At 55.2% G+C, this 18,338-nt stretch overlaps 1 protein-coding gene across 1 annotated transcript; it reads left to right on the top strand.

The window, feature by feature from the left end:
- Positions 1 to 1,606: 1,606 nt before the first annotated feature.
- On the top strand, positions 1,607 to 10,637 carry LOC144947138 (cell adhesion molecule CEACAM1-like). The gene is made up of 6 exons (XM_078876335.1): positions 1,607 to 1,615; positions 3,996 to 4,234; positions 4,793 to 4,941; positions 5,225 to 5,518; positions 9,347 to 9,419; positions 9,730 to 10,637. Exons 1-6 carry the CDS (start codon positions 1,607 to 1,609, stop codon positions 9,746 to 9,748), a joined length of 783 nt encoding a protein of 260 aa, XP_078732461.1. The 3' UTR covers positions 9,749 to 10,637.
- Positions 10,638 to 18,338: the final 7,701 nt, after the last annotated feature.

Genomic DNA, 18,338 nt, shown 5'->3' with positions numbered 1-18,338 from the left:
CAGTGGGAGATCTGGCGATCTTAAGGACCCTGATGGAATATAAACATGGATTTAGTTCCTGCAATTAGTGTGGGGGCGGGGAGTGGGATGAGCACTTTTAAAGCCGAGTTAAAACAATGGTGGAGTTTTTTACCCTTCTATCTGGCAACAAAACTGACACCTTTTTTACAAGGAGTCATGTTTGCATAGACCACAATACCTGCAGTCATAATTCAAACAAAAAACATAACTCTGATAATGTGCACTGTCCTTGATGTTGATTGGTCCACACCCGAGACAGCTTTCCTTAGAGCCTAGTCTCACATGGTGTTGGACCAGATGACGCCAAAAGGCGCACAACTCAAAGACAATGCACCATCAGAGTATGAGAGCTCGGGGTAAGCATTTACACCATGGGAACCTCATTTGCCAGTAAAAATATGATAATTGGTTTTTTACCCTTCTATCTGGCAACAAAACTGATACCTTTATTACAAGGAGTCATGTTTACATAGACCACAATACCTGCAGTCATAATGCAAACAAAAACACAACTCTGATAATATATGCGCTGTCCTTGAAGTTGATTGGTGCACACCCGAGACAGCTTTCCTTAGAGCCCAGTCTCACATGGGTTGGACCAGATGACGCCAAAAGGCGTGTTTAACCAGCATCGCTCCCCATCCTGTCGCTACTCGCTCACTCACTCGGTGGTACGAATTGGTTACAACGCAAGAAGTTCGTCGCTCGGCAGATCGCCAGTGGTGGGCTAACGTGTGGGTGGGTAGCCCACCCCCACTTCCAAGAAGTCTGGGCAATTGCAGGGCTGCGCCTTTAACCCATTTTGTTCCACTTCTGAGTGTCGTTGAATGTTGCGACGCAATACGAACTGCTGAGCCAAAATCTCTAGGGGCCGCCACGGTGACTAGGAGATGTTTACTACCTCGCCTGGTATACAGGAGGTTGTGGGTAGGCCTCGGCAAGGTAAGGTAATTGTACCCTTTTTACCGGGTAAAAGGGTAAAGGTAAAGGGTAAAGGTGTCGACATGCCAAGGGGTAAGGGTAAAGGGCAGGGTAAAAGGTAGGCTCGTTGCTTTTTACCTTTTACCTTACCTGCTAAAGGGTAAAAGGTAGGGTAGAGTGATTGTATTGTGGTAAGGTAAAAGGTAGGGTAAAGGTAGGCTCGTTGTTTTTACACTTTTACCTTACCTTGCCGACGCCTAGCTGTGGGTTCTTAACCCGGCCCTGACGCCGCGTCTCTCTCTCTTTCTCTCTCCGCCGTGGTCACGTAGATTTGTCTCCAGGTCGTCCGATTTTCTCCCTCCGCATTTAGAAATCGACATCACCACGCGGCGTTTGGAGGGCTTGGCTGCTGCTCTATATATACATGTGATGATAAGCCACATCGTTCGATCAGCTGTCGTTTTTAAATAGCCGGGTCGCTTCTGAAACAAAAAAAAGCGAAAGACCTCAGTGCTCCAATAAGCAAAGTTTCTATGGAATTTCTCTCCCCCGCCCGAGTTAATTATCGCCAAAAAAAACAAAGCCCCCCCCCGTATAGCCTTAACAGACTGTTGGGGCAAGTGCTGCTAGCCAACAGCAGCACTTTTGAAGGCCGGCACGGCGCATGAAGGAGGTAAGGAGGTGGCCACAGGGCCGGATTAAGGCGTGGGGGCTTTAGGGGCCAGTTTGAGGGCCTCCAGAGATGAAGTAAGAAGTCCTTTCGTTTGTGAATGCTGCATTTGAATTTGTTGTTAGCCTTGTAAAAGTAAATTTAAAATTTCTATAACTTTGTTTTCTCTTCTTGGTTCTTTCGGTAAAGTCACGTAGAAGGGAAATAATGAAATGATAAAAATAAAACATAATAAAATAATTCTCACGACGTTTCGGCCACAACGCAAGCAGCCGTCCTCAGGTGAAGAACAGGGCTGTCGGAAAGACATTCAGACGCATTCAGAAGCTGTCTTTCCGACAGACCAGTTCTTCACCTGAGGACTGCTGCTTGCGTTGTGGCCGAAACGTCGTGAGAATTATTTTATTATGTTTTATTTTTATCATTTCATTATTTCCCTTCTACGTGACTTTACCGAAAGAACCAAGAAGATGAATCCCTGCCGTCACGAAAGAAGCTTTAAATCGAAATATAAAATATAGTTGAGTTTACGGTAATCAGCATTGCGATAAGCGACTAAAAACGAATTGAGTGGTTCAGTTGGCGGTCGACGTTCAGGAGTGGGCTCTCAAAGTAACGGCGCCACCCCCGTGCCCCCCCCCTCCCCCCCGCGACCCCCTCCCCCCGTGATCCGTGGGATCAAACAAACGACTCGAGACACGCCGGTGGATTGCACCACCTAAACCTCGCCCATTTCCCTTCGACATCAGGAGGAGTGGGGAACGATGCCAACCCCAGCCGCAAGCGATGATGAAATTCTCGCCTGCAACTTTCATCAGCTAGCTGAGACCGTGCCACTAAGGGTTTGAATGGGGTCCTGGGTGTACACCCACCACCGGAGTGGAAGAATGGCAGGCGCATCTTACAGATGACTAGTCGATGGTCAGTGGGCAGATCAGCTCCACGGTAGGTCCTGCTGTCAAGGACACGGGCCCGCATCCGCTGTTCCGTCACTGAATAGTCCAGCAGATGTTCTTGCTTGGACCTGGCATGCATCCATGATATGGTGTGGATGCGCCGATGCCGGAACAGCATGTTAGCAATGATAAGCCCATGGGCTGCACAAAAATCTAGCAGACTTCTGCCGTTGTTATTGAGCTGATCTGGCCCATGCCTTCCAATTACTCCAGACCAGGTGCCAGCATCATGACCAACTCGGGCATTGAAGTCACCCAACAAGATGACTCTATCCCGAGGGGTCACTTTAGCTACCACCTGTGACAGGAGGTCATAGAAGGCATCTGACTCATATAAGGGAGACGATTTGGAGGGTTCGGGGTTGGTTGTCAGTGATGAGTGGAAGTGCGGTGTGAGTTGCCTTGAGAATAAACATCCTGCTCAAACCATCTCAAGTCTCCTCTTCACTAGTACTAGTACTGCTGGACTGCGGTACTTCGTACTCATCCACGTGGTAAATGGTCTCCCGACTGAGATTGAACTCGGACCGTGGAGACCGTGGAGAGATGTGATGGCCCCCTCGGCGTTCCAGAGTTCGATTCCCGCTCACGGCCAACACCGGCGATGATTAATTATCTGAAGTGGTGCTGGGCCTCAGCCTCAAATGTGTCGCTGGCACGGTGTGTAAGCCTCGCCACGAGGAAGGCCGCACGTGGTTCTGACCACCACATCCACCGCCTCGTGTACCGCTCCGTCCTTCACAGGTGCTCCTCGCTACCAGCACTTGCCTCAACAGTCTGTCAAGGCTATACGGGGGACCTTTGTCTGTTGTGTGTCGGGCGTGGTTGCTGACCCCCCCATCCCACCCCACCCCCCCCCCCACTTTGTCTGATAATTAACGGGAGCCCACACGGGCGGATCTTCCGTGTGTAATAAAGCTCGTTGAGGCGACTTCTGGAATCCGTCTTTTATTAAACTTATGTTACAGTCACTTCACGCTGCTGATAGGCAGCGTGAGAGGGACAGATAGACAGAGAGAGACGCACTGCCACGTGGCAACTCGGAGCCCCGCTCCCGCGTGGCCCCCTTCCTCTGTTCGTTCCCGTTCTGACCACGTGTCGTTCGTCTCCACCCCTATTTAATACCCGGGTCACGTGGTACGATTCCGCCAATCCTCGTTAGCCTGCGTGGAAACTTACAGGCTCCCTCGTCAGCTCCCGAGACCACGCCCCTGACTCATCTCCCCATTGGCTGTGGCCAAAGCCAGCAGAACCAATCCTTACAGCTGTCACCTTTCCATCACGTCAGGGCCACGCCCCCAGGCTTCCCCCCATTGGCTGTAAACCAGGACCGGCAGAGCCAATCACCGTGACGAGTTGTGATACGTCAGTGAGCCGGATATATCCTCACATTACACGCGTGCGTGTGTGTCTGTGCGGTGGGCCAGGAGGCGGCGTTGAGGGCCGAGCGGTGGTGCGGGTCACGTCCCAGGCCCTCACGGCGGCCGTCGGCTCCTCGGCGCTGTTCAACGTCTCCTTCTCGCTGCAGCGGCCCAGTGGGGTGGGCCCCCCCCCCCGGGTCAGGCGACCCCCACGCCGAGGTGGACGTCGAGTGGGTGTTCCGCAGCGGCGGCGGCGGGGAAGTGCGCGTGGCGCAACGCAAGCAGGGCATCACCAACCTGCGCACGTACGAGACGGGCGGGGGGGTGGGGGCAGGAGGGGGGGCAGGGGGGGGAGGGGGTGTAGGGGTGAGGGGCAGCACCAACCTGCGCACGTACGAGACGGGCGGGGGGGTGGGGGCAGGGTGGGGGGCAGGGGGGGGCAGGGGGCAGGGGGGGGCAGGGGGTGAAGGGCAGCACTAAACTGCGCACGTACGAGACGGGCGGGGGGGTGGGGGCAGGAGGGGGGGGCGGGGGGCAGGGGGGGGGCAGGGGATGTAGGGGCAGCACCAACCTGCGTGTGCATGAGACTGGGGTGGTGGGGGGGGCAGCGTGGTGGGACAACTCCGACCTTACCAGCGCACATGCAATATTTGTCCTGCACGGTTTCCACGCCGCAGCCTGTGCTCCCCCCGACACCTCTCATGGCGAATGGTGGCGCCGGCACAGGGAGGGCTCCACGCAGCAGCAGTGGATAGACCATGGCCGCAGGAGGGGATGTTCCAGCGGCCGTATGATGGGGGCGGCGTGACGGGCGTGGCGTGACGGTGGTGATGTGACGCCGGTGTGAACGTGACGGTGGGCAGGTACGAGGGCCGCGCGCAGCTTTACCCGCTGAACGGCAGCCTGGTGCTCAACTCGCTCACCAAGAAGGACGGCGGCATCTACACGGTGCACGTGACTGACACGGCAGACGGCGGCAAGGACCGCAAGCAGATCCAAGTCACCGTGCTCAGTGAGGGCAGCACTAACGCCACCGCGCTAACGCCACCGCGCTAACGCCACCGCGCTAACGCCACCGCGCTAACGCCACCGCGCTAACGCCACCGCGCTAACGCCACCGCGCTAACGCCACCGGCCGCATGAAAGGAGGCTTCGCTGCTTCGAGAGCGACGCGGCGGCGCACAACCAGCCGGCCTCACGGCCACGACCCTGACCACCACTCTCTTCCCTGCCCCTTTCCCCGTAACCCCCACCGCCCCCCCCTCCCTTCCCCCCCACAACCTCTCCCCCTCCAGACCCCGTGTGGGGGGTCTCGCTGTCCCCGTCGCCTAACCCGGCGTCGAGCGGGACCTGGGCGGAGGGCCAGAACGTGAGCCTCTCCTGCTCCGTGTCGTCGGGCGACGAGGTGTCGCTGGCGTGGAGCCGCGGCGGGGAGCCCGCTCTCCTGCCGCGGCGCCACATGCGCTTCGCCGACAACAACGCCACGCTCGCCATCGACGGGCTGCGGGCCGACGACGCCGCCACGTACGCGTGCGTCGCCTCCAACCGCGTGAGTCGCCAGGAGGCGACGTTCGTCGTCACAGTTGAGGGTGAGTCGGGGGTGGGGGCGTGGCGTGGTGGGGGTGGGGGGAAGGGGCGTGGCTTGGCGTGGGGGGAAGAGGCGTGGCTTGGCGTGGTGGGGGCGTGGCTTGGCGTGGTGGGGTGGGGGAAGGGGCGTAGCTTGGCGTGGTGGGGTGGGGGAAGGGGCGTAGCTTGGCGTGGTGGGGTGGGGGAAGGGGCGTGGCTTGGCGTGGTGGGTGGGGGGAGGGGCGTGGCTTGGCGTGGGGGGAAGGGGCGTGGCTTGGCGTGGTGGGGGAAGGGGCGTGGCTTGGCGTGGTGGGGTGGGGGCGTGGCTTGGCGTGGTGGGGGGAAGGGGCGTGGCTTGGCGTGGTGGGGTGGGGGAAGGGGCGTGGCTTGGCGTGGTGGGGTGGGGGAAGGGGCGTGGCTTGGCGGGGGGGCGTGGCTTGGCTTAGCGTGGTGGGGGGGATTGGGCGTGGCTTGGCGTAATTATTTGAGCCACATTCGTAAAAACAAACATTTATCAGTGTCCACCATTGCCCCCCCCAACTCTCCACTTACCGGTGCTGAGTGGCTTTTGCGCCGCACCGTAACAGCTGGCACTGGGGGTGCCCTGCGGATGTGGAGAGATGAGACGTGAAATGAACCTCATGGCGGTACCAGAGTACAGCGTAATGTCCGTGACGCAGTCGCTTTTAGTCTGTTGATGGTGGACGATGCGGCAATCGAACTCATCTCGACGAGCTGCACTCACGATGCACCACCACCACGGTGCGTACCGCGAGCGCTCGGGGTCTCGGTGCAATCGTCCTTGCTGCGTGTGCGTGTCGACATTGCGGAGTGGCGGCACCGATGTCGGATTGATTGGTGCCCCAGTCGTGGAGTGAAGTACACCCCTGGGAACAAAACTAGTGTGTCCCAGAAATACCAACATTGAATTGCCTCGGCCCATTTTGTAATAGTGTGCACCCCGGCGTGACCGCCATGAGGATCATTTATGTTGAAGTGGGTTGAGCTGTTGAGTGGAAGGTTGCCGGGGAACAGGAGATGCTGAAAGGCTTCGGGGGGTTGGCTGCGAGGTGGCCGGACGTTCGATGGATTCCCAAATCGATCTGTGCGGAGTTGTGAGTGTCGCCCGTTTCCTGCGAATGGTGGGCTGCTTCGGGCGGAGGGAGAAAGCGTGGAGGAGAGTAGAGTGAGATGAGAGGTAGGAGAGTGCGTGGAGGGGAGTGGAGTGAGATGAGAGGGGAGGACTGGGAGAGAGAGAACGTGGAAGGGAGTGGAGTGAGATGAGAGGGAAGAGGTAGGAGAGTGCGTGGAGGTAGTAGAGTGAGATGAGAGGGGAGAGGTAGGAGAGTGCGTAGAGGGGAGTGGAGTGAGATGAGAGGGGAGAGGTAGGAGAGTGCGTGGAGGGGAGTAGAGTGAGATGAGAGGGGAGAGGTAGGAGAGTGCGTAGAGGGGAGTAGAGTGAGGTGAGAGGGGAGAGGTAGGAGAGTGCGTGGAGGGAAGTGGAGTGATATGAGAGGGGAGAGGTAGGAGAGTGCGTGGAGGGAAGTGGAGTGAGATGAGAGGGGAGAGGTAGGAGAGTGCGTAGGGGGGAGTAGAGTGAGATGAGAGGGGAGAGGTAGGAGAGTGCGTGGAGGGAAGTGGAGTGATATGAGAGGGGAGAGGTAGGAGAGTGCGTGGAGGGAAGTGGAGTGAGATGAGAGGGGAGAGGTAGGAGAGTGCGTAGAGGGAAGTAGAGTGAGATGAGAGGGGAGAGGTAGGAGAGTGCGTGGAGGGAAGTGGAGTGATATGAGAGGGGAGAGGTAGGAGAGTGCGTGGAGGGGAGTAGAGTGAGATGAGTGGGGAGAGGTAGGAGAGTGCGTGGAGGGGAGTGGAGTGAGATGAGAGGGGAGAGGTAGGAGAGTGCGTGGAGGAGAGTGGAGTGAGATGAAAGGGGAGAGGTAGGAGAGTGCGTGGAGGGGAGTAGAGTAAGATGAGTGGGGAGAGGTAGGAGAGTGCGTGGAGGGGAGTGGAGTGAGATGAGAGGGGAGAGGTAGGAGAGTGCGTGGAGGGGAGTGGAGTGAGATGAGCGGGGAGAGGTAGGAGAGTGCGTAGAGGGGAGTAGAGTGAGATGAAAGGGGAGAGGTAGGAGAGTGCGTGGAGGAGAGTGGAGTGAGATGAAAGGGAAGGACTGGGAGAGAGAGAGTGCGTGGAAGGGAGTGGAGTGAGATGAGAGGGGAGAGGGAGGAGAGTGCGTGGAGGGGAGTGGAGTGAGATGAGAGGGGAGAGGTAGGAGAGTGCGTGGAGGAGAGGAGAGTGAGATGAAAGGGAAGGACTGGGAGAGAGAGAACGTGGAAGGGAGTGGAGTGAGGTGAGAGGGGAGAGGTAGGAGAGTGCGTGGATGGGAGTAGATTGAGATGAATAGAGTGGGGTAGGGAGTGAGTGAGTCACATCACAAGCAGAGCGTTGACGTTTTGACTTAAAGCTTTCATGACTGCAGAAATTCGTATTATTTGGGTGTTTCGGTGAAGTCCCGTGGCTTGCTGCCTTTACCGGAAACCCCAAAGAATACGGTTCATGTTCGACAATCTCCGAGGAGAAGATGGAAAGTAAAGGTTCACTCAGAATCTGACATCAACGGAAAATGGAAGAAATAGACGCCCCACGCCCTAAAGCCGGAAGCCTGTAATTTTCCAAGTCTGGAGGTTGTGCTATTTTAAGTGTTTTTCAAAAGGGATTCTGTCCAGTAACATTTCGTGTAAAATAATAATGTATTGGCTCACTTAGAGAACCAAAGACGAATGGAGACCCATAGACATGTGGGGACTTACAGTTTGGGTCACCCCTGAGTTTGAGTGCAGACCAGGGTTTGTGTAATGCTCCCGTCGCCAACATCGTCACTATCGTTATCCCATCATCAGCACCATCAGCATCATCAGCACCATCAGTAGCATCAGCACCATCAGCATCATCAGTAACATCATCATCACCATCAGTACCATCATCAGCACCATCAGTACCATCAATAGCAGCATCATGAGCACCATCAGCACCATCATCATCAACACCATCAGCACCATCAGCATCCTCAGCATCATCAGCACCATCAGCACCATCAGTAGCAGCATCATTAGCACCATCATCATCAACATCATCATCATCAACACCATCAGCACCATCAGCATCCTCAGCATCATCAGTAGCAGCATCATTAGCACCATCATCATCAACACCATCAGCACCATCAGCATCCTCAGCATCATCAGTAGCAGCAGCATCATCAGCACCATCATCATTATCAACACCACCATCACCTTTATCGTCGTCATCAGCGTCGTCATCAGCGTCGTCATCAGCGTCGTCATCAGCGTCGTCATCAGCGTCGTCATCAGCGTCGTCATCAGCGTCGTCATCAGCGTCGTCATCAGCGTCGTCATCAGCGTCGTCATCAGCGTCGTCATCAGCGTCGTCATCAGCGTCGTCATCAGCGTCGTCATCAGCGTCGTCATCAGCGTCGTCATCAGCGTCGTCATCAGCGTCGTCGTCGTCAGCAGCGGTGTCCCCGTGGTCACCACAGTCGGTCGCTCTCCAGCTCGCGGTACCGCGGGTAGTGGGGGGGGGGCACCGCGTGGGGAACTCCGAGCTCCACAATAACCCCCCTCCACCCCACCCCTCCGTCGAGGGGGCTCCCTCTCGCGCGAAACGCCCTCCGTCCGTCAGCAGCGGCGCCATTGCAGGGCTGCCCCTTCAGCTTCGCGGGTTTGCCGCTGTGATGCGCGGCGAGTTTTGAGGTCTACAAGGTGAGGACGCGCGGTCTGTCTCTCCCCCCCCCCCTGCTGCTGCTCCTGCTGCTGCTGCGTGGTTCGCACCTGAAGGAAACGGCGCCGCGAGGCTGGGACGCGGAACGCCGTGGAGCGCTGGCGTCATCCCCCTCTTCATCCTCAGCTGGTGAGCCGCAGGGGACCTGGTCACCCACGGGGTGGTCAAGCCCTGGGGTCTGGGCGTCTCAGAGACACCCAAATAACCCCCTCCCTCACCCCCCCTCACCGCCTCCCTCACCACCCCCCTCACCCCCTCCCTCACCACCTCCCTGTCTCCCTCTCTCCCTCACCCCCCTCACCCCCTCCCTCACCACCCCCCCTCTTTCCCTCACCCCCTCCCTCACCCCCCTCACCCCCTCCCTCACCACCCCCCTCACCACCTCCCTGTCTCCCTCTCTCCCTCACCCACTCCCCGTTGCTTCGCGCGTGGCGTGCAGTCTGCTGATCGTTGCCTAAGTGGCAGCCCAACACCCATCAGCACCATCAGCACCATCAGCACCATCAGCACCATCACCACCATCAGCACCATCAGCACCATCAGCACCTTCGGAGCAGGAAGAAGAAGAGGAGGAGCGAGCGAACGAGCGATGGAGGAGGAGGATGAAGAGGAGGAGGGACGAGGAAGAAGATCCCAACTTATTTAAAAGAAGAAGAACACGTTATTCAATCCACGTGCGCCGCAGCCTCCTCCTCATCCTCCCTCCTCCTCCTCCCTCTTCCTCCTCCTCGCCCTTCACTCGGCGTCCTTCAGCTGTCGATGTCCGTGATTGACCGTCGTCGCTTTCTCGCCGCGCTGTTTCGTCTCCGTACGTGATGCTGCCGCGTCGTTTTCGTCTCCCCGCTCCTTTCTTTCGCGAACGTCGCGCAATTTTTTTGTTTGGTCTCACGCGGTCGTTTCACTTCTCCCTCACCTCGCCCTCCCTTCCTCCATCCCTCCCTCTCTCTCTCTCAACGATTTGCCACAACTGTGAGCCGCGTGTCATCATCCCTGACACGAGCGCGTGGCTGAGCCCCGATTGTAATCGCGGTGGAGGCCCTGGGGCGCGGTAGCTTGAGTCGAGAGCGTACCACGTGCCACGCGCCACGTGTTGCGTTGTGCGCGTCCGACTTCTCGCGCGCCGCACGTAGCCAACCGCGCCGAATCACTGAAACTAAAACGCCGCTATTGCACGGTTAACCCCGGGGTGACCCCCCCCCCCCCCCCCCACACACATTTAGGAGCCTTTGCAAACGCAAATGTAGACGTCTAGGAAGAGCTTCGTGTATCGGTCAGGGCGCAAGGCTGGCGCGCTGCGATCCGGACTCGGTAGGCGACGGAGCGAGCCCCCCCCCCCCCCCCCCCCCCGCGTAGCTAACAGGGAGGTAAAGGCGGCCCCGCTTGGCTTGTGCACGAACCGTCGGCCGCACGAACGCGCAGTGCGTACATGTCAAGCGGCGCGAGCAACAACAACAACAAACAACAACAACAACAAACTCTCTGACGTTCAGATGTCCCGTGGGGAGCAGAGCGAGCCTCGGTGCGCTGGATACATCTGCAAGACCCAACAGGCCAAAAAGGGGCAACGCCTGGTCCGTGTGCGCCCTGGTTCTGACGGACAGCGCGCGCGAACAACGCCGAGCGGCTTGTGGAGGGCATGGAGCAGAGGTCGCAACCGGGTACCCGATACCCGTACCCGATACCCGGCTACCCGTACCCGGCCGGGTAGGATTATGTTGACCCTGGTGTGGCCGGGTACGGGTACGGGTAGGCCGTGAGTCACTGGTGAGTTGTCGTTTGTCACTCATTTCGGGTAGGGTACGGGTATGGGTAGGGAACGGGTACCCGTACCCGGCCGGGTACGGGTACCCATTTGCGACCCTGGTGCGGCTGGGTACGGGTACGGGTAAGGAATCAAAACCCGTTTGCGACCTCTGGGGAGGAGGCGCCGCTCGTCCGCCTCGTGATATTCTGCCCCAAGCGGCGACTCCGTCTGCGTTGCGTTGTGATGCCCTCCAGGGTCGCGACGGCGTCGCTTTGTTAGGGCGATGACTCCGACAGTCACGTGGCTGAAATGTTCAACACGACGAAATCGCACGTGGCCGAAATTATCTTCGAAACGTCACGATTTTAAAATGAAAATGTATTTAAATTAAAATCTTTTTATTTTTAAAACCCCAACTTGAAGAGCTCAAGTTGAAATCACCAACGGTGGTGTTTGACCCCACACTTGGTGATTTCAAGGTGGTGTTTGACCCCACACTTGATGATTTCAAGGTGGTGTTTGGCCCCACACTTGATGATTTCAAGGTGGTGTTTGGCCCCATCCTTGGTGATTTCAAGGTGGTGTTTGGCCCCATCCTTGGTGATTTCACGGTGGTGTTTGGCCCCATCCTTGGTGATTTCAAGGTGGTGTTTGGCCCCATCCTTGGTGATTTCAAGGTGGTGTTTGGCTCCATCCTTGGTGATTTCACGGTGGTGTTTGGCTCCATCCTTGGTGATTTCAAGGTGGTGTTTGGCCCCATCCTTGGTGATTTCAAGGTGGTGTTTGGCCCCATCCTTGGTGATTTCAAGGTGGTGTTTGGCTCCATCCTTGGTGATTTCAAGGTGGTGTTTGGCCCCATCCTTGGTGATTTCACGGTGGTGTTTGGCCCCATCCTTGGTGATTTCAAGGTGGTGTTTGGCCCCATCCTTGGTGATTTCAAGGTGGTGTTTGGCCCCATCCTTGGTGATTTCAAGGTGGTGTTTGGCTCCATCCTTGGTGATTTCAAGGTGGTGTTTGGCCCCATCCTTGGTGATTTCACGGTGGTGTTTGGCCCCATCCTTGGTGATTTCAAGGTGGTGTTTGGCCCCATCCTTGGTGATTTCAAGGTGGTGTTTGGCCCCATCCTTGGTGATTTCACGGTGGTGTTTGGCCCCATCCTTGGTGATTTCAAGGTGGTGTTTGGCTCCATCCTTGGTGATTTCACGGTGGTGTTTGGCCCCATCCTTGGTGATTTCACGGTGGTGTTTGGCCCCATCCTTGGTGATTTCAAGGTGGTGTTTGGCCCCATCCTTGGTGATTTCAAGGTGGTGTTTGGCTCCATCCTTGGTGATTTCACGGTGGTGTTTGGCTCCATCCTTGGTGATTTCAAGGTGGTGTTTGGCCCCATCCTTGGTGATTTCAAGGTGGTGTTTGGCCCCATCCTTGGTGATTTCAAGGTGGTGTTTGGCTCCATCCTTGGTGATTTCACGGTGGTGTTTGGCTCCATCCTTGGTGATTTCAAGGTGGTGTTTGGCCCCATCCTTGGTGATTTCAAGGTGGTGTTTGGCCCCATCCTTGGTGATTTCAAGGTGGTGTTTGGCTCCATCCTTGGTGATTTCAAGGTGGTGTTTGGCCCCATCCTTGGTGATTTCACGGTGGTGTTTGGCCCCATCCTTGGTGATTTCAAGGTGGTGTTTGGCCCCATCCTTGGTGATTTCAAGGTGGTGTTTGGCCCCATCCTTGGTGATTTCACGGTGGTGTTTGGCCCCATCCTTGGTGATTTCAAGGTGGTGTTTGGCTCCATCCTTGGTGATTTCACGGTGGTGTTTGGCCCCATCCTTGGTGATTTCACGGTGGTGTTTGGCCCCATCCTTGGTGATTTCAAGGTGGTGTTTGGCCCCATCCTTGGTGATTTCAAGGTGGTGTTTGGCTCCATCCTTGGTGATTTCACGGTGGTGTTTGGCTCCATCCTTGGTGATTTCAAGGTGGTGTTTGGCCCCATCCTTGGTGATTTCAAGGTGGTGTTTGGCCCCATCCTTGGTGATTTCACGGTGGTGTTTGGCTCCATCCTTGGTGATTTCAAGGTGGTGTTTGACTCCAACCTTGGTAATTTCAAGGTGGTGTCTGGCCCCATCCTTGATGATTTCAAGGTGGTGTTTGGCCCCATCCTTGGTGATTTCAAGGTGGTGTCTGGCCCCATCCTTGGTGATTTCAAGGTGGTGTTTGGCCCCATCCTTGGTGATTTCAAGGTGGTGTTTGGCCCCACCCTTGCTGATTTCAAGGTGGTGTTTGACCCCACCCTTGGTGATTTCACGGTGGTGTTTGGCTCCATCCTTGGTGATTTCAAGGTGGTGTTTGACTCCAACCTTGGTAATTTCAAGGTGGTGTCTGGCCCCATCCTTGATGATTTCAAGGTGGTGTTTGGCCCCATCCTTGGTGATTTCAAGGTGGTGTCTGGCCCCATCCTTGGTGATTTCAAGGTGGTGTTTGGCCCCATCCTTGGTGATTTCAAGGTGGTGTTTGGCCCCACCCTTGCTGATTTCAAGGTGGTGTTTGACCCCACCCTTGGTGATTTCAAGGTGGTGTTTGACTCCACCCTTGGTGATTTCAAGGTGGTGTTTGGCCCCACCCTTGGTGATTTCAAGGTGGTGTTTGGCCCCATCCTTGGTGATTTCAAGGTGGTGTTTGGCCCCACCCTTGGTGATTTCAAGGTGGTGTTTGACTCAACCCTTGGTAATTTCAAGGTGGTGTTTGGCCTCACCCTTGGTGATTTCAAGGTGGTGTCTGGCCCCATCCTTGGTAATTTCAAGGTGGTGTTTGGCCCCACCCTTGGTGATTTCAAGGTGGTGTTTGACTCCACCCTTGGTGATTTCAAGGTGGTGTTTGGCCCCACCCTTGGTGATTTCAAGGTGGTGTTTGACTCCACCCTTGGTAATTTCAAGGTGGTGTTTGGCCCCACCCTTGGTGATTTCAAGGTGGTGTTTGACTCCACCCTTGGTGATTTCAAGGTGGTGTTTGGCTCCACCCTTGGTGATTTCAAGGTGGTGTTTGACTCCATCCTTGGTGATTTCAAGGTGGTGTTTGGCCCCACCCTTGGTGATTTCAAGGTGGTGTTTGACTCCATCCTTGGTGATTTCAAGGTGGTGTTTGGCCTCACCCTTGGTGCTTTCAAGGTGGTGTTTGACTCCATCCTTGGTGATTTCAAGGTGGTGTTTGGCCCCACCCTTGGTGATTTCAAGGTGGTGTCTGGCCCCATCCTTGGTGATTTCAAGGTGGTGTTTGACTCCATCCTTGGTGATTTCAAGGTGGTGTTTGGCCCCACCCTTGGTGATTTCAAGGTGGTGTTTGGCCCCATCCTTGGTGATTTCAACTTGAGCTCAGAGCTGATGTTTGGCACCACCTTGAAATCATCGCGGTGGTGCCAAACACCAGCTTGGTGATTTGAAAAGAGCTCAAATTCAAATCACCATGGGGTGGTGTTTGGCACCACCCTTTGTGGAAGAGTCGAGGAGGTAGGAACTGAACAGACAGACAGAGAAAGCCCCCCCCACCCCACAACCCAAACCGAGAAATATCCGAACCGGTCCCGGGCCTCCCCCTCGAATGAACGACCCGGAGCCCTCGATGAGCAAACTGGTGCGGCCGCACGGCGTGGTGCCGACCACCCCCCCCCCACACACACAACCGGTGCCAGATGAAACTCGTGCGGGGCCTGTAGAATAATGATATAAAGGGGCCCTGAATAAAATAAAAAGCAAGTGAATATTTAAACGCAAACATTGTTAACCTGCGTAGTAAAGTCATTGTATTGTTTTTTTATTTGCTACGCAGCCAGATAATACGACAAATCGCTAACCTTAAACACATGGGCGTTCATAAAAGTTTAAGGCGGTATAGTACTATAGTGATAGAGCAAGTGCAGATTCACTGAAACGAAAATAATAGCTTGAAAGCATTTAGCGCGGGGCCCTTGAAAGTGCGGGGCCCGTAGCTACTACACGTGTAGTAGCTACTACACGTGTAGCTACTACACGTGTAGCTACTACACGTGTAGCTACGTCACGTGTAGCTACGTCACATGTAGCTACGTCACGTGTAGCTACGTCACGTGTTGTAGCTACGTCACGTGTAGCTACGTCACGTGTTGTAGCTACGTCACGTGTTGTAGCTACGTCACGTGTTGTAGCTACTACACGTGGTGTAGCAACTACCACATGTGTAGCAGCTACTACACATGTAGTAGCTACACGTGTAGTAGCTACTACACGTGTAGCTACCACACGTGTAGCTACTACACAAGAAGTTACTGCATGTAGTAGCAACTACACACGTGTAGCTACCACACGTGTAGTAGCTACTTGTGCTACGAGTGTAATCCGGCACTGCCCACAACGCCGTCGTGCACCGTGACAACACTCGCCCCAACAGCCCCACGTGGGCTCCAGGCAGGAGAGGTGGGGGGGGGGCTCTTTGGCTTGCTGGCTCCGCCTGGGTGGGACACGCTGAGCAAGCGACCCCCATGGCGTAAGGAGGAGGGGGGGGGCCCGGATCTCGGAGGTAGCCGCCGCCTTTATTTATTTATTTATCAGCCGCGGCGGTCAGAGGGGGGGGGGGGGCAGCCAAGCCCCCCCCCTCCACTCCCCAACCCCGGCCAGCGCGTCGTCGTCGTTCGGGCACGGCGACGTTCGACGTTTCGCTGCCGAATCGTTCGCGGGCAAAGAGGTGGGCCAGGTCTGCGGCCTCGGCTGCTGGACCCGTTCACCGTCGAATCCGGCTCTGGTTGTGGACACGGAGAGACGCGGACTCGACACTTTCGACGGGAGCCACGTGCTCGAAGGTCCACGTGATTGAACACATTTGCCGACTTGACCGACAATTATCGGAACGTTTTCAACGGGCCAATAGATTCACACAGAACCCCCACACACACTCACGCTTGCATAGAGACCCGTAGACATACATAGAAAACATTTCGTAATGCATGACCCACAGACTTACATAGGCACTATAGAATAACATTGTGCCCATATTCTTACAGGGGGCCCCATAGACATACATAGAGAGTATGGAATAGCATTGTACCCATGGACTTACAGAGACCTATATACACACAAAGATACTATACAATAGCATTGTTCCCATGGACTTACAGAGACCCATAGACACACAAAGATACTATACAAAAGCATTGTACCCATGGACTTACAGAGACCCATAGACACACAAAGATACTATACAAAAGCATTGTACCCATGGACTTACAGAGACCCATAGACACACAAATATGCTATACAAAAGCATTGTACCCATGGACTTACAGAGACCCATAGACACACAAAGATACTATACAATAGCATTGTACCCATGGACTTACAGAGACCTATATACACACAAAGATACTATACAATAGCATTGTTCCCATGGACTTACTGAGACCCATAGGCACACAAAGATACTATACAATAGCATTGTACCCATGGACTTACAGAGACCTATATACACACAAAGATACTATACAATAGCATTGTTCCCATGGACTTACAGAGACCCATAGACACACAAAGATACTATACAATAGCATTGTACCCATGGACTTACTGAGACCCATAGACACACAAAGATACTATACAATAGCATTGTTCCCATGGACTTACAGAGACCCATAGACACACAAAGATACTATACAATAGCATTGTACCCATGGACTTACTGAGACCCATAGACACACAAAGATACTATACAATAGCATTGTTCCCATGGACTTACAGAGACCCATAGACACACAAAAATACTATACAATAGTATTGTACCCATACATTAATGGACACTAATCGACATACGTAGCGGGCAACGTATTAACGCAAAGCTCACGAAAGGTCAGTCAATACGCAAAGATGTCACGGGGACAGACGTGGCCAATGCATCACCCCTGTTGCAGCTGTTGCTGTTACAAGTTGAGGGCGGCTGACTGCTGCAACTAACGCTGTTTCATGGAGCCGACTGCAATCGCGCGAGCCGCGGTCGTGCAGGTCTCCGATGCGTGCTCGGGGTTTTGTCGTCCGCGCGTTTGTTCGGAGCGTCGCCCGACGTTTCGCGGCACGGGTCCCCGAATCCATTCGGAAATCGCGGGCGAGGTTCGCGTCACGTGACGATGGGGTGGGGTGGGTGGGGGGTCAATCGACGGATTGAGACCCAGAGGGACGATTGGCCGATCACGCGCCCCCCCCAGTCGTACAGACAGGATCGCAGAACGTGGGCAATTGTTGGGTAGCGTCCGGCTCCTCGCTGCGTGGCTGCTGCTGCTGCTGATGCCGCTGCTGACTTCTCGCTCCGCTGAGTCGTCCGCCGTCTCTCTCTCTCTCCGCACAGCGCTAACACAATTTAACTTATTCTACACCGTCATTTTGTATCATTGTAATACCCGCGGCAGCACGCTTCGAAGGTTTCCCGTGGAAAGGGCGGGTCACGGCGGTCCGTATTCAGACCGACCACACACACACCAAAGCAAACATCACCGCTTCTCGTTTCACTTTATTTTGCAACGGAACGCAAAATTACCAATCAGCAAAACAAGCAGAGAGAGAGAGAGAGCGGTCAAACTTACTGGGAACCCACCATGCCCCCCCCCCCCCACCATGCTGTTGATTTCCGCACAAAGCGGAAATCAACAGCGGTCAACTCCCAAGCAGGATGTGAACTCATCGGCTTTGCCATTGCGAGTCGCTCGCGCCAGGACACGTGACCGGATACAGCCGAGCAAGCACGGTGCCAGCCTGGCCCTGCTTGGCCCCAAACCAGATCGCGGTGTTTTGAGAGGCGGCTGCGGCGTGGAGGGGTTTCAGAGTTTGATTCCGGCTCGGCTTGGCAAACAGCCGGTGGAGGGGAGAGAAAAAACACCCCCCTCGTGCTAGCGAGGGCCCGCCGATGTGGCAGTGGCAGTCGCGTAACGAGCGCGGGAGCAGGGGGTGCCTTGACCACCCCCGACCCCGAGTGGCGTTGACTAAAGCTACGAATTGGGGCCCCCTCTTAACAACCATTATATGTATTCAACAACGGTGTAAAAGAACAAACAAAAAAAGTATTTAAAACGCGGTATTAATCCATGAAAGGTGTTTTAGATTAGATCGTGTTAATATCAACGTGTTGTTAAACGCGCCGCCACCCGCCACAGCCAATTAGTTCAGGGTTTGTCACGTAAACAAAGAGTGCCAATTCGTTGCTAGTTCAGCACACGGTTAGCGTTGGGTAGTAACATCCGCGACATTTACAATTCGAGTACCGTGACGCTTCGCCGGTGATTGGTCGCGAAAAGCCTTCGTGTTCAA

This window comes from Lampetra fluviatilis, chromosome 44 (assembly GCF_964198595.1).
Source record: "Lampetra fluviatilis chromosome 44, kcLamFluv1.1, whole genome shotgun sequence".
Lineage (NCBI taxonomy): Eukaryota > Metazoa > Chordata > Hyperoartia > Petromyzontiformes > Petromyzontidae > Lampetra > Lampetra fluviatilis.
This window is presented reverse-complemented; position numbering and strand designations above follow the sequence as displayed.